Source organism: Tympanuchus pallidicinctus, unplaced genomic scaffold, assembly GCF_026119805.1.
Source record: "Tympanuchus pallidicinctus isolate F22 unplaced genomic scaffold, pur_lepc_1.0 scaffold1, whole genome shotgun sequence".
Taxonomy (NCBI): domain Eukaryota; kingdom Metazoa; phylum Chordata; class Aves; order Galliformes; family Phasianidae; genus Tympanuchus; species Tympanuchus pallidicinctus.
Genome location: NW_026294618.1, coordinates 22,856,714 through 22,871,743, shown reverse-complemented (window position 1 = coordinate 22,871,743; position 15,030 = coordinate 22,856,714). Strand labels below are relative to the sequence as shown.

The window sequence follows — 15,030 nt, the reverse complement described above, 5'->3', positions numbered from 1 at the left end:
GTGGCCAGATGAAGTAATCTGGTTATAATGACATGACTAGCTTCACCGTGAATAAGAAAAGCATAGGATGCAATTTACCTTGACTTTAGCAACACTTTCAGCAATTTCTACATCAGCCTGTGAGAAAGTGGGGCTGGGTAAGTCAGTTACAAAGCCTAAAACTGAAATAGACTGTCCTGTGACTAATGATTAGTGGCTCTTTACTAGTGACATTCCCTACCTTAAGACTGTGTCATTTATTAAGAACCTTGACAGTGGAACATACAACATGCTCAGTAAATCTGTGGAGGATGCCAGACTGTTGGTGAGTAGTCAGTATGGTGGAGGGCAGGGCTGTTATTCATAGGGACACTGAGAAGATGGAGAAAGAAGGTGACAGAAATCTCATGAAGTTTAACAAAGACATGTATCCTACTGGAGAGACAAAACTGCCCATGCAGCAGTGCTGTGCACAAACCAGTTTAACAGGGAAGTGTCTGCAGCATCAGGTTGAATGTGTGGTAGCAGTGGGCCCTCTCAACAAAAGTGGATCCACAATACCGGTTTGTGTTAGCAAGAGCATAGCCAAGGCATTGTGAAAAATGGTTATTTCCCTCAAACTGTCACTTGTGGGCTCACATCTGGAACGCTGTGTTCAGGCATGGGATCCAAGATAATGACAATGACAAGCTGGGCAAGTAAAGGGCCATAAAGGTTCTGAAGGCACTGAAGACGTGATATACAAATTGAAACTGAGGAATATTAATATTTTTGGTCTGGACAAGGCTAAATGGAGTTCTAACTACTGTCTTCAACTACATAAGAAGAGATCACAGAGGAGACAGAATAAGACTCTTCTTTGAGATGTACATCTGAAAGGTACTGTTGGCAAGTGTTGCCAAGGAAGACACTAATTAGATAAAATAAATTTTAAATAAGTTCTTTGCTGCAAGAATGATTGAACATTGCAAGAAAGGCTGTGGAACCCCCATCCCTGGAGATTCTCAAAACATGACAGGGGACGTGATCATAAAAAATCTTGTCTAATTTTGAAACTACTCATACTTTGAGCAGGTGATCTCCAAAATAAATAATAATAGTAATAAAACATTCATTCCAAACTAAGCAATTCTGTGTTTCTATAGAGTATTACTTGCCATTTCAACAGACTTCTAACTGTCCACTTTGGGTTTGTGGATTGTTAATTTTGAGAAGTTCAGCTTGAAGGAAGAAAGAGTAAAGTACAGTCCTTGCTACTGTGTTGCATTTTGGAACAATCTGGAGATAACATGATTACAATTTGTTTTATTTGAAGACAGAGTTCAAACAGTTGGAATATTTAAAATACTGTATTATGCAACTGGTTGCTTTCTCAAGGCTGTTTAACATCAAGAGCATGTATCCCAAACATAATATACAAGTTCTGACTGCATTTATGATATTTTCCTAGACACAAAAAGAAAGACTTTTCTTGTGTTTCTTGTAGTTGGAGAGGTTACCATAATGAAAAAAACGAGATATAATGAGGCTTGGAGAAAGGGAGCTAGACAGTTGAATAGTTTACGCAGCAAGAGCCCTTAGCTATCTTGTTTAAAATAGGCTTTACTTACTTTTTTGGGAATGCTTCCTAGTTCCTGGACTTCACTATGATATTTTGAAGAAGGTGTACATTAGAATGTGATTGTCCTGATGAGGCGAATATGGGTCTAAGATCTTAGATCTCTGATCTAAGAGAGAGCTAAATCTTTTCATCACAAAAGATCAGAAATCATCATTATAACACATATAACTTATTCAAGATAAACTGAAACATAAATAAAATATTTACCCATGCGTTTTCAAATATCTCCAAGCACTTTCAATATTGCCACCACCACATCCATGTTGATTCCTGGTATCGCAAGAGATCAGGTTCTGAACAGAAAGGTTGTCTGTGATTTGGCCATCAGAATGAATTGTTATTCTATCTGCTGCAACACCTGTTTTGAAATAAATTGTGTTATCAAAACCAAATAATTACTCAGAACTTCTTAGTGGTTGTTTTGAAAGAGTGACTGAAATACATCAACACTTTCTGTCTGGGGACATATTTTTACAAGACAATTGGGATATTATATATAATAGGATATCATTATGGATATACAGGATATACGTTAGGAAATCCTACTTTTCTGAAAGAGTGGTCAGGCACTGGAATGGGCTGCCCAGGGGGGTGGTGGAGTCACCAACCCTGGAAGTGTTCAAGGAACTTTTGGATTTTGTGTTGAGGGACATGATTTAGTGAGTACTATTGGTGATAGGTGGATGGTTGGACTGGATGATCTTGAAGGTCTTTCCCAGAGTTGGTGAACTCTGTGATCCTGTGATAATATAATATATGTATACTATATAATATATATAATATACAGTATTATATATATATCTATATATAACATATAATATGATATTGTATAACAATTTTAAGAGTGGTAAAAATGTAAAGTACCATAAGGAACTTATTAGTAGATATACTAGTATATAATTAAATATCAAACTAGATATTTACATGATTTCATATAATAATCTCTATATTTGTACTTGCATATTCATCTATAGTTAAATTCAGCAGAAGATATGAGGGCTGCTCTGAAAGTAATGCCTCCCATTTTATTATATGGATCCAGAACAATAGAGGTGGATGTTGGCAGCATGGCTGTAGAGGTTGAATCTTCCCACCAATATTCGATTACATCTTGTTGCTGTGTGACAGATGGCAGCAGAGGGGCAACCTGACACAATGTCATCTGACGTGGAAGTGCGTATGAAGCAACAGTGTAGCATTTAATTCCTCCATGTGGAAAAAATTGCACCCATTGATGTTCAGCGACATTTGCTTAATGTTTATGGAAACCAAACAGTGAATGTGAGCATAGTGAGGCAGTGAGTGGTGCATTACAGCAGTGACAACAGTAAAATGAAAGATAAGCCACGTTCTGGATGGCCATGCACAAGAGTCACACCACAAAATGAAGAGTGCCTCCATCAGCTCATCTGCACAGATCGACGAGTGGTGATGCATTGCATTGAAAAATAGTGCTTTGTAGCTGACAATCTGCTCTAGCAAATAATGTTACTGTGATCTTTATATCTGTTGTAGTTTCCAATGGAAATAAATAGGAAACGTAAATTTTGGAGCAAACTACATACAAATATTTCCCAACTCTCTGCAGCTGAATTTCTGAAGCTCTTTTCTTTCTTTTTTATATCCATTCCTTTATATGAGGAGGAGAGAAAAACAAAATAGAAAGAAAATATTAATTGGAAGTAAGTAGATGCTTAAGTGGAGAAAATATGTGGAATTACTCATATTAAGGTGTAATGTGGGATTCACATAAAATTATCTTTCTGATAAAGTTGAACCACAGATGTCTGAACTAGATCAGATAGTCATGATTCTAAGTTCTTACATATTTATTCATGGCTTAAAGACAGACAGATTAACTAAATTGTAAGTGAAATTAAGACATCTCCTTATGCTGTGATTTGAAGAACCAGAAACCTGCATCAATCAGGACCTGTTGTTCAGATCAAGTCAAAGTTTGACTGCATAATTTTTTCCTCTATCTGTAGATATCTTAATATGTACTGAGATTTACTGCTACATAGAATAATTAACTGAACTGATCACTATAATTTGATTGAAAAAGTGACACAAACACACATGTCCACTTTTCATAAAACTAGAGGTTTTATCACATGATGTTGAATTGCACTACTGACATTGGTTTATTTACAGAATTAGAGAATAGGTTTTTTTCCACAAACACCTGAGAAATTTCAGAGTCTTCCCAAAATCACTGAAAAGTTTACACTTTATTACTTGAATTTCAAGGATTAGACAATGGCAAATGCACAGATATATATGTGTATATGTATATATAAAATGACATCTACTTGTTTTAAAACATTCAAGTCAAGCAAAGAATGTAGATGAGTAAGAGTCACTTCGTTCTTAATGATAAACTGCACCAGTGGCTTTATTCCTACACCCTGTCACAAAAGAAGTCTCCATATGATACAAAAACTTATGAAAAGCAAAGGAAAATCTCTATAGCTTAAATTGGGACATCTTAGAATGAAAAGTGTAGCAATTTCAATTGTTAATTTTTGCTAATAAAAACTGAGCAGAAAGTTCAAATTACTTGATTACTAATCAAAATAAGTTTTCATTATACATTTAATATACATAATATTTTTGAAAGGAGGAAAAAAAAAAAAAAAAAAAAAGAAAGATCATTACTTGCGGTTGAAAATGCCCAGGATGCTCCACAGTTTCGTTGGTCCAAAGGATCATGAATCCAATCAGGCCATGCATAAGTGGCTGCAAAAAACTCAGGAAATTTTTCTTCCAGAAGGGAGCTTCCCTAAAACAAAATGCAGTAGATGTATATCTGCTTCATTTCCTAACTTTGTCTTCAAAATGATCCCTTTTTTGTTTTAAATATTCATAATGTTTGAATTGAGGAAGCCTCAAGCATTGGCAGCTGTGACTTGCCAAGCATTTATGTGGTGGTTGCCCTGTGCCTGGGTACTGTGGGTGCCCTGAGAGCTGAAGGCTTTCTGGCACTCCAGTAGCTGTGCTGAAAAGCTGAGCTGTACAGCTGCCAATCTGAGTAAACTGTCCAGTTTTTATCTGATTTTTATCTCAAGCAACATTTCCCTATGAAACACGTCAGTTATGACCCAGCTGACATTTTTGGAAGGAAAAGCATTCTGCTGCAAACAGTAATGAAGTTAGGAACATGTTACCCTATTCATCTTGACATGCTTTCCACTTGGCTGGAAATAGGAAATTCTAGTTACCAGTGGGGAATCAGCGGAGGGTAAATTCATTGATTCATCTTTTACACAGAGGTTTTTCAATTTCCAGCACTTATTCTCATTCCAGAATGAAAACCACTGATTTTCTTTCTGCTTTGCAATCTGAGGTTGAGTTGATATGAATTCATGGGCTGTTCAGAAAAAATGTTTTGAACAGTCATTTTTTGCATACTTTTCTCTCTGTTTTAATTTATGTCCTGTAAGAATTGCACAAATACCCACATATGCAGGAGCCATCTGGTACAGCTGCTAATAATCTGCCCTATGTTTGACATAACAAAAACACTAAACAATTAAAAACAATGAAATAACTTTATGGACAGTGCTTATACTGCACAAGAAAAAAGGAATGGCCACACAGCCACTCTGGACACCCAGCCTAGAAATTTGTCTCAAACAATTGCTCAGAGCAACTATTCCAGATGAAAACACAATATACGAATATGAGATCCTGCTCCCAAACAAAACACTCCCTGATAATTATTTGTTACTAGCAAGATCACATGTGGAAACAAAGGCTTCTATCCTATTAAAAAAATCCTTGATTTTATTTTGGTTTACTTATCCTTGTTCTTCTGATTCCCAATGTCCTTGCTGGACAATTACTCTGAATTGCCTGTGTGGCTTACAAGACCAGATGCCTGTTCCTTAGACAATTTAAATATTTGAGCCCAGTTCTTACAAGCTCTTTTAGGACTACTTGGGAAATAAAACTTTACAACTTTGGCTGTGTCCACATGATTTTCTGGCATGCACTGGGAAATAGTAACATCTTCATACAGTTTGTATATGCTGATTTTCTTCCCGCACAAAAATCAACAGTTGAGAAGAAGTGGGTGAGGGAAAAATAAGCTTGTGTCTCAGGTCTTCATCAGCTATGAAACTGGAATCAGTCACAGCAGATGGATTGATACCATCTCTGCATGCCCCAGACCTTGTGATTCTGAAGCATTTGAGATTTATGAAGTTTACATACAGGCTGAGAGTCCAAAATACCATTACTCACTTTTAAAGTATATTGCCAATGCTTAATTCATTTCTATTCATCTGAAAGTTATACCTTCACATGTAACAAATCAGTAATATTAATCTTGCTAAGATATTAATATTTTCATTAATCGCAATCAGAATTCTGCTTTCTTCAAAATTTTGAAGAAATATGGGACTTGCAGCCACAAATGACATGAACAAAAATTCTGCAAAGTTAAATATCTCACTTAATCTCGCTTAATTAATAATGATCTTTCCAGGTAGACATCAAAGCAAACAAAATCACAGCTCTAAAGCTTCCAGCAACAGAAAGCTGCACTTAAAAGATCCAACCCCTGCAGAAGTGTTTGGTGTTTTATAGATGTGGAAGGATGAAACTGCAACCATGGAGTCACTGCAGTCTCTTTTGCAGGATGGTTTCCTGAAGTCAGAGGGAGATGTACTGACTCAAGACAATGGCATGGAGCTTCACCACGGGAGATAGGGTTGGGTGTTAGGAAAATGTCCTTCACCAGAGGAGAACAGGTTCCCCCCGGGCAGCGGGCACAGCCCCAAGATGCTGAAGATCAAGGAGAATTTGACAATACCCTCAGACATAAGGTTTGATTTCTGAGTGCTCCTGTGTGGAGCCAGGAGCCAGACTCAACGACCTTTGTGGGTTACTTCCAACTCGAGTTATTCTGTGATTCTGTGATTCATGAGCAAGCACAAGCACAAGGTTGACTTTGAAGAATAATTGTACTGACAAAATCCCAGATTAATAATGTTTCATAATCTGCTCATATCAAGAATAAATAAGCAAAATTTGGCAAACGTTGTTAAGCACACTATCTTGAGCAATGACCACTTACATTCTGAATAAGGTAGATGAGAAAAAGAAAATTCATAATAGATCTTTGGTCTGAGCCAATGTGTTAACTTACATAACTCTTAAGCTACTGCCAATGTATTTAATAGCCTCAAATTGTAAATCCTAGAACAAATCCTTCATTAGCCTTCAGCCCTGCCATTGTGAAATGCAGGATTGACCTGTAGCCAGAAATATTAGCTTTTTGTCTGAGTAATTGCTACCCTAATATTGAGAAGCTAATATTGTTGTTCTGTGACAAATGGTGAGTCCAGACAATTGTTTCTCAACGTATTCTCCATAATCCATCATTACACAGCACAATGGAATCAGGAAAATGACTGGCAAACTCTTTTAAACTTTCACGTTTTCTGTGCAGTGAATACGTGTGAAGGTTTAAAAGAGTTTGCCAGTCTGGGCAAAAGAGGAAAGTTAGGAGTTTTAAAGGAATACTTAGACTTCACCTACAACTTCAGAGGAGTTAGATGGTCCATCAGAGGAAAAAAAAGCCTGAAGATAACTGATTTTGCAAATTTGGGAATAATGAAATAGCTTTGTTTTGTTTTGTTTTCTCCAAGAGAAAGCAATGTTTTTTCTTCCTTTCTTTCTTTCTTTCTTTCTTCTTTTTTTAAACACAGTATTCTATTTATTCTTTGGTGTTGAAAAGAAAAAGAGGAGTTTTCAAGACATCACAAGCCTTTGTAAAGGCAATAGCAGAGTTTTTAAAAGCCCTGTAAGTAACTGCAAAAAGCTTCTGTTTTCCCTAAGAGGAAATGTACCTCTGTCACTCAGTAATGTTGTGAAAGCAGATTTGCAGTTGGATATGTCAGTCAATGAAACAACAGAAAAACCTATACTCTACAAACAAATACTGCTAAGAACTAAAACTCTGCTCTGGATATGAAATGATTAACACAGAAGTACTTTACAACCTGGAATCTTTTTTCCCCGATACAAATGAGCAAAGAGTCCTTTCTATACAAAATCCTGTTTCTCTCAAGACACAATGGAAAACAGCAACCTCTTAGTTACCAGGTGCTGTCATTTATTTCCGAGACAGTAGCATGCTGAAGAAATGGTTTTTATTTCAAATCAGAAAGTGTGGCATTTAATGAATGGAGAACTATAGTTTTCTTTCTCTTTCTCTTGGCAAAGCTAGCAGCTTTTAATCAGATCAGCACTAACTAGAGCCAAAAACTCTCAAACGCTAATTGTGACATTTTTATCAGCTATGTATGTGACTTCGGGCAAATGACTCTCAGTTTTCTCACCTGCAAAATGGGAAAGACAGTAATAATCCCAGAGAATGCAAAAAACATTTAATTAGCCCTTTTTATGTACAGTAAGTAAGCAGTTCCCCGGCCTGCAGGTAAATTAGTACTCAACAAGGTCACTTGAAGGCCAAACCATTAAGGTTTGAATACAGTCTCGGAAAATAGATTTTTAAAAAAAATTCATTCCTGTATTTCTCATCATTGATGCCTTTTTACTCTCTTCTCAGCTGTCACCTGGATACAAAAGATTAATAGAAACACTTTAATAAAGCTTACCTGGTTTTTATTACTTGGGTCTTTTTAAAAAGTATTGGTATGCTTCACAAAATATCAGAAAAAAAGTCATGGAAGGGGAAGCAGAAGTTGATCCTATGACTGCTGTTGGTCTGTCAATTGAAAGAAATTACTTCTACCCCTGGTGAGCCTGATCCACACTATGAAATTGCGGGATCATGTTGTGACAATGGATATTGGGACAGCTATGAAGAAATGCTTTACCACATCTTCACTCAGTAAATATTTAAATCCTGATAACTGCCATTTCACATGGAATTATCTACTGATGCAATTTTTGCTTACATGAGTAGAGGTATTTTTTTCTTACATTTATGGAAAGTATTAAAATGTGTCAGACAGAAAATTTCCTGAGACAGAACAAAGACACTAAAGAGGTGATGTTCTAGAAAACTACAGAATAGGACAAAATTAGAGAGTTTTGAAGCTTCACAGCAAGTTTCAGAGAAAAATATTTTTACATCAAAACAATCCAAGACAGAAACCCTAGGGTATGAATAAGAAAGTTTTGATACTTCTGAAGAGAAATCATAGGTTGGAGATGGGCTTCTGTATAATTCAGACTGATTTTCTGTATGTTCAGAGCTCTGGAGAAACTGGAAAAGTCATGAAGGTGTTATTACTTTGTATTTTTAGCAGTGAGAAAGATTTTTCAGGCTCCTGTGCAAAGCATGTGCCTCTAGCAACTTCCAGGACTTCTTGAGGGTTAAATGGATAAATGCATGGAGTTAGATTTCAGAGAATGCATTCAAGCTCCTGGAAGTTTCTGGAAGGGCCAAAAATAGTTGAGTTAGGGCTGTCAGATTTTATAAGAAGGTAGCATTGGAGAGCATGTGCCTGAGAAATGCACCTGTGGAAACAAGGCCATAAGTAGTGCACCAGCCAAAGAAGCTACAGGAAACTTAACAGCAAAGAATTAATGGTCTGGATATAATGGAAGAGCACTGTGTGAGCAGCTAATTCAAACTGAATAGAAGAGAGGAAATATGGAAAATATCTTATTTTACCCTTCCTTTTCTTGTTTCCCTAGATGTTATTTGTTTAACGTGGGAATAGGCAAGTCAGTGTAAATGTCAGTCTCTGAGCTAGGTGCAATATACCCACTTTTTGTTCCTGCCATACAAGCCTTACATTCTATTTCTCAAAAATAAAAGTAAACAACAGTAAAAATTAACTCAAATTTTCTTGAATCTCAATGTTGAACAACAGCAATTTGCACCAATTCCCCCACACAGTAAATATTGCACTGAAATCTGTTATGCCATTTTCTTTCTTTTTTTTTTTTTTTCTTTTCTTTTTGACAGAACATTTTCAAATGAAATCAATCCTTCTTTGGCTGAGAAGAGTAGTCTAGCAGAGTGCATGAGGCAGATTGCCAAAGCCCAATTTCTGTCAACTTCTGGCTCTGACAATCCTCTTTGGTATAATTTCCAGCAAGCCAGTCTTTTGCTTCAAGAAAAAGAGTTAAGGTTGTGAAAATTATTGCACATGATCCTCTCCCTCTTTCCCATATACCTTGCCAATTGTTAGCTAAGCACTGCTGTCCCTGCAACTCCTCCCATTTGGAAACCCATCTACTTTATCCATAAAAACAATCAATGACAACTGACTTCCAACAGATATTCCAATGGCATCATTTGCCTGAACTATGTAAAAACCAAAGGCCAAAATGCGTTACTGCATTTTGCAAATCTTTGATCTATCTACTTACTCCTTAGTTTCAAACTAAAAGAAGGGAGATTTAGATTCATTATTAGGAGGAAATTCTTTCAACAGAGAATGATGAGGCACTGGAACAGGTTGTCCAGAAAAGCTCTGGATTCCCCATCCCTAGATGTTTCAAGGCGAGGCTGGATATGGCTTTGAGCAACCTGGTCTAATGAAAAGTCTCCCTGCCCACAGCAGGTGGTGGTTGGAACTAGATGATCTTTAAGGTCCCTTCTAACCCAAATCATTCTATGATTCTGATAAGTGAATATTAGTGCACAGTTTCCCAATGTACAGCACTTTCTTTTACTTCTCCTTGTTTGATACTGATGGATATAGCCACACTTTCTATGGATAGGAAAACTATTCTAGGACTTTCACATGCAACGTGGAGGCACTTAGTCCTTAATACCTTAATCATAATCTTATAATTGTCCACATTGTTTTCCAAAAAATTAAGTTATTAAAAATAAATAAATCAATAGCACACAATACATACTGGAATTGCTTTCATATTCAGCAAGGAATGAGATGGAGGTAGTGTGCCCAAGCGCTTTCTGAAACCTTCTTCCAGTGTCATGCCCCAGAACTGAGTATAGTTGTCAGCTTTCCATCTTCCTCACAGACAGAAAACAAGCAAACAAAGCAAGGTTAGAGACACTGTTCATAATATCTTCTCCTCTACTCCTTCTTTAGAAGAGCATCACTAAAAATAACATCCAGAAATAAATGTTTCAAATTATGTTTCAAGACATTCTATTAGATACGAATGAGGCTATTCCTCTGTGGGTAAATGTAGGCTGGAAGAACACGATATGAAAACTGGTGATTTGAGGTCAGCATCGTATCAGCCTTCAGCAGATGAGTATGCAATGCTTCAGAGAAATACTAGAAAATAAGGTGCTCGATCAAAGCAATTAAAGTTGTCTTGAAGTTGTGCTCACATAATGCTTCAAACCAGGTGACAACAGCTTCACACAGTGGGTTACATTGCCTTCAAATGCTGAAACGCCAGCAGTAGTTATGAGACACTGCTGACGCAGCAGAAAGCCCAGCTGTTCTGCCTGTTCTGCACCAAGATTCAGAGAAAGGGCTGCCTTTAAGTACTCCCTCCCTGCTCTATCTGAGGAAGGTAGGCCAAACTCAGAACCTAGCATTAACCCCTTCAAAACATATACACAACAAAAAAGAACTCACATTTATACACATTTGGAGCAAACTAAAATTGTGTGCATTACTGGAGAAGGCCTGAGTCAAGGGGAGGGTGCTCTCTTTACCCATTTATTTCTTGCTTGCTTGTGTATGTGGAAGACAGGTAGAATTCACACTCCCTAAAGGAGAAGCCTTGTTACTCAGCCTGCCTGTAGTCACTGAGAATATAAACACCTGCAGAATCTAGTCTCTCAGGTGGCCTTAACTACCCTGTGGCTGCTGGTACCCAACTCGATTGTCTATCCTACCTCCCTTAGTTTAAATCTCTCCCATCAAGTACAGTCTGTTTCAGCACAGAGTCACAGTTTGAAACCTGAGCACTTCCATAGACTTCATTAGTGAATTTAGCACCTCAACTTCTAGGCAGGCAATCTTCCAAGGCACTGCTCTCCATTGCAAGGAATAAAAACTGGTAGCAAGAAAACCACTGATATCTCACAAAGTTCTGATATCTTGATCCCTTTGGCCTATTCTCCCTTCTTCCAATACTACCTGGTATGGTTCTGGTATGTAGCATGACCTTCTGGAAAGTGGGCAAGAAATAAATAAATATATGAATATTTCTCCTAACTATTAAAGTGAAGAATAAGGAAGATGTTCTGAAGAGCATTTTGTGAGCAAAAGAATTATAGTAATTTGGAGAATATTTTAGATAGGCATTTCCAATATTGACTCTTACCAGGATGAGATTTTCAGTATCTTTCTATTTTAAAATCTCTATTTTGCTACAGTTTTAGAAGTTTCACAGATGTACATTTACTATTGCATAGTACATAGGATGTAATTGGGGAGGGGAGGGGCAGAGAGAACCATATAACTTGTAATTTGCACTTACATGCTATGAGCTTTCAAGTGGATCACAACACTTTGGCATTTTTTCTATTAAAAAGCTTTACTATTACAGCACTATAATACTTTTACTTAAAAATAGAAGTATTCTCACCCGTAATCTCCAGAATTGATGCGGTGAATCAAGTCTGGGCGAACAAGGCATACTTCATTTGAACACTTCCAGTTACTTTGGATGCATTTGCTAAAAGGGCAAGAATATAATTGAGCAGAAAATGAATCGTACTTTTACAGTAGAATGAAGAATGGGGAAGAGGAAAAGCCTAAACTACAAATGTCACAGTAAAAACAAAATCATGCGTAGTGCCAGTTCACTAACTAATGAATCCTAATTGGAATGAGATGGTAAGGTTACAGCTTGTGGAAAATCTCATCTTTGACAAAATTTGCTTCCATTTCTGTGAGGTCAAGCCAGGGAGAAAAGAACGATGTACTGAAAATTAGTTTTTTTGCTCAAGTTCCACTTTGGAGAACCAGAAAGGAGCTCCATGGCTATAGACACCTTTCTCCAGGTATCTTGAGACAAATTCAGGGCAGGTGGAGCACAAGCCCTATTTGGATGTTCCTGGAGCACATTGGGCTGTCCTGACTTCAGAGGTACAAGGGACCACCTGCTGACTGCCAGGGATGGCAACAGAGCATCCCTGCTGTTCCATCTGATGTCCCAGGACAGAGAATGGGGTGTTCAAACAGTTCATCTATTTTCTACATAAGTTAAATTCTCCCCTTTTAACATAAAATTAGAGATGATCATTTTTGCCAAAGTAATAGAGGAAGCTGCTATAAAAATATTCCTCCAGATTTTAATAATGCCAGTTTTCTGTGTATTCAGGTAAGTTTACAGACCTGTGATGAAACCATTTCAACTCAGAGCCAGTATACTGAACAGGAACAGAACTTAGGTCACTGAGGGGGAGACATTAATAATCATGTTTTCATGTCTTGATTAGAAAGTCCATCCTCCTTCACCATTCTTTTATGTTGGCTGTAGAACAATTCTATGATTTCTTAATACTGTACTACTCTTCCAACCATTGATTAAGTTAAATATGAATTTAGGGATGCTAACCAAATTAATTCTTATTTCATGATATATGCTAAAATAATTTCAATTTTGTGTTCTCTGAAACATTACCAGGAATTGCAGTTGTCTTTAATTATTGCTCCTTCTCCGTAATATCGGCCATCTTTATAACAACCTGCCAACATAACATATAGACATGTGAAAAAAAATTGTTCTTGAAGTCAGTTAACTCAAAACTCTTGCTACTATTGAATTAATTGTTTTTATGCATTGTATGTAATATTATGCAAGCAATGTATACATTACTTAAGCAAAAGACAGTATTTTTCATGCTTCCTCTACAGATACTAGTAAGCCTAAAGTTACAAATGAAGATCTCCTTCGTTGACATGAAAGAAATATTCACCTCTAAGCCATAATTAATTTTATACCACAGTGCAGAAGTGGACTAGAGATGATGAATTAATTATAAATGCCTATTTCACCCTGTTAATCATGCAGCAGACTGCATGAACTAGCACAGACATAGGTGAGATATATCTCACCCAAGCACTGTGAGGCCTGAAGTTTCCGCTCTAATTCAATTTCTGCTATCAGCAGAGACATTTCTCAGAAAATACCCAAGGCAAATTACTGAAGTGTCATGACTTGCCATAGAGTGCCCCAGTGCCAGGATCAGACAGTAGGTGAAAGTAGGCATCAAGCAAGATATTTCATTTACAGCCAGAGAAGGAAGTATTAAAGCGTTGTATCAGCGGCAGGAGGAAGCCCCACTGGAGCTCTGCTGGCAGCCCTCCCACCCACACTCAAGAAAAAATGCAAACCTGAACAAGTACAAAAGAAACTTTCTACTAATGTATGCCTGGGGAATTGAAGATTAAGAACATAGTTCCTTAGCCTAGCAAAATTAGGACTTGAAGGGTCAGGAGTACTTACTGCCTGTAAATGTGTCTAAAGCATCAGCATCAAAAAGTAGAGATATCAAAGCTGAAAGACATCAGCTGCATAAGAAAAAGGGCAGATTGTCCAGCCATCAAGGTATTAGACTGGAATATTAATATTCTGGGAGATATAGTGAGAAATAAGTGGGAAATTATTTCATTTTCAGGTGCATCCTGATGACTTATGTGAAGATTGTGCTTGGAAGGAAGTGGACTTAATAAATCAGGACCTGCCTCTTGGTTCAATCTTCCCAAATTCCTGTAACTCTCACCTAATCTGCCCCAACATCTGTGTAATTAGTTTTGTAACTCAAATGTCTCCAGACATATATCCTCTGTAGGCCAGAGTCGGACTGCACAGTGTGAAATCACAATCTGTGTCTCTTTTGTAACATCACCACTGTGAGATCTAGTGTGTTGGCTCAGATAAAGCTTTTAGTACCATCAGAGTAAGTGAAACAGAAAGATCAAAAAAATAAGTGCATTCTATAAATAAAACTCTAACAGTTCTCCTAAAAAACCACCACCAAATCCTGACTTTCTGTCCAGTGTCTAAGACATACATAACAGGACTGTGTACACATCTTCTCCTGAAACGATACAGGGAAGCCATTGCAGCATACTGAATGCTGGATTCGTAAAGACAAAGTCAAAGCAGTTTCACAAAGTTATCCTTTCAGTGGCCCCCAGCCTGGTGCACATGAATGCTTAGGGAGCACACAATAGCTTACTGTGCCGTGCACCGCGGCAGTGGATAAATTGGGATGCAGAAATGCAGCATTGTGCCCTTTTATTGATATTCCTTCTATCCCATGCAAAGCACTGAAGTTTATTGGTTTGTTTAAAGCAGAATGTGTCGGAAAGCACTGAGAGCTAAACCACAGGCAATAAGAAGATCAAAATCTTCCAGGTGTATGTGGGCTGGTAGTGCCTTAACAATCCTTGGCCAAAGGCAGCAGCACAGTCTCGGTTAGTAAAAGTTAGCCAATACACTTGCAGTGTTTCTAAAAATGCTTCATTGTTTGCTTCATCTTCTGACATTCAGTCTTTTTT

General features: G+C 37.4%; 1 protein-coding gene across 5 annotated transcripts in view; it reads right to left on the bottom strand.

Moving 5' to 3' along the window:
* TINAG (tubulointerstitial nephritis antigen) overlaps positions 1 to 15,030 on the bottom strand; it is a 48,125-nt gene that overhangs the window by 27,574 nt on the left and 5,521 nt on the right. For all 5 annotated transcript variants that reach the window (XM_052676893.1, XM_052676913.1, XM_052676902.1 and 2 more), the window contains 5 exons: positions 13,148 to 13,211; positions 12,107 to 12,196; positions 10,451 to 10,565; positions 4,259 to 4,382; positions 1,808 to 1,958 (listed from right to left, as the gene is read on the bottom strand). In XM_052676893.1, the coding sequence (XP_052532853.1) occupies positions 1,808 to 1,958; positions 4,259 to 4,382; positions 10,451 to 10,565; positions 12,107 to 12,196; positions 13,148 to 13,211 (544 nt within the window). The remainder of the gene's footprint in view (positions 1 to 1,807; positions 1,959 to 4,258; positions 4,383 to 10,450; positions 10,566 to 12,106; positions 12,197 to 13,147; positions 13,212 to 15,030) is intronic.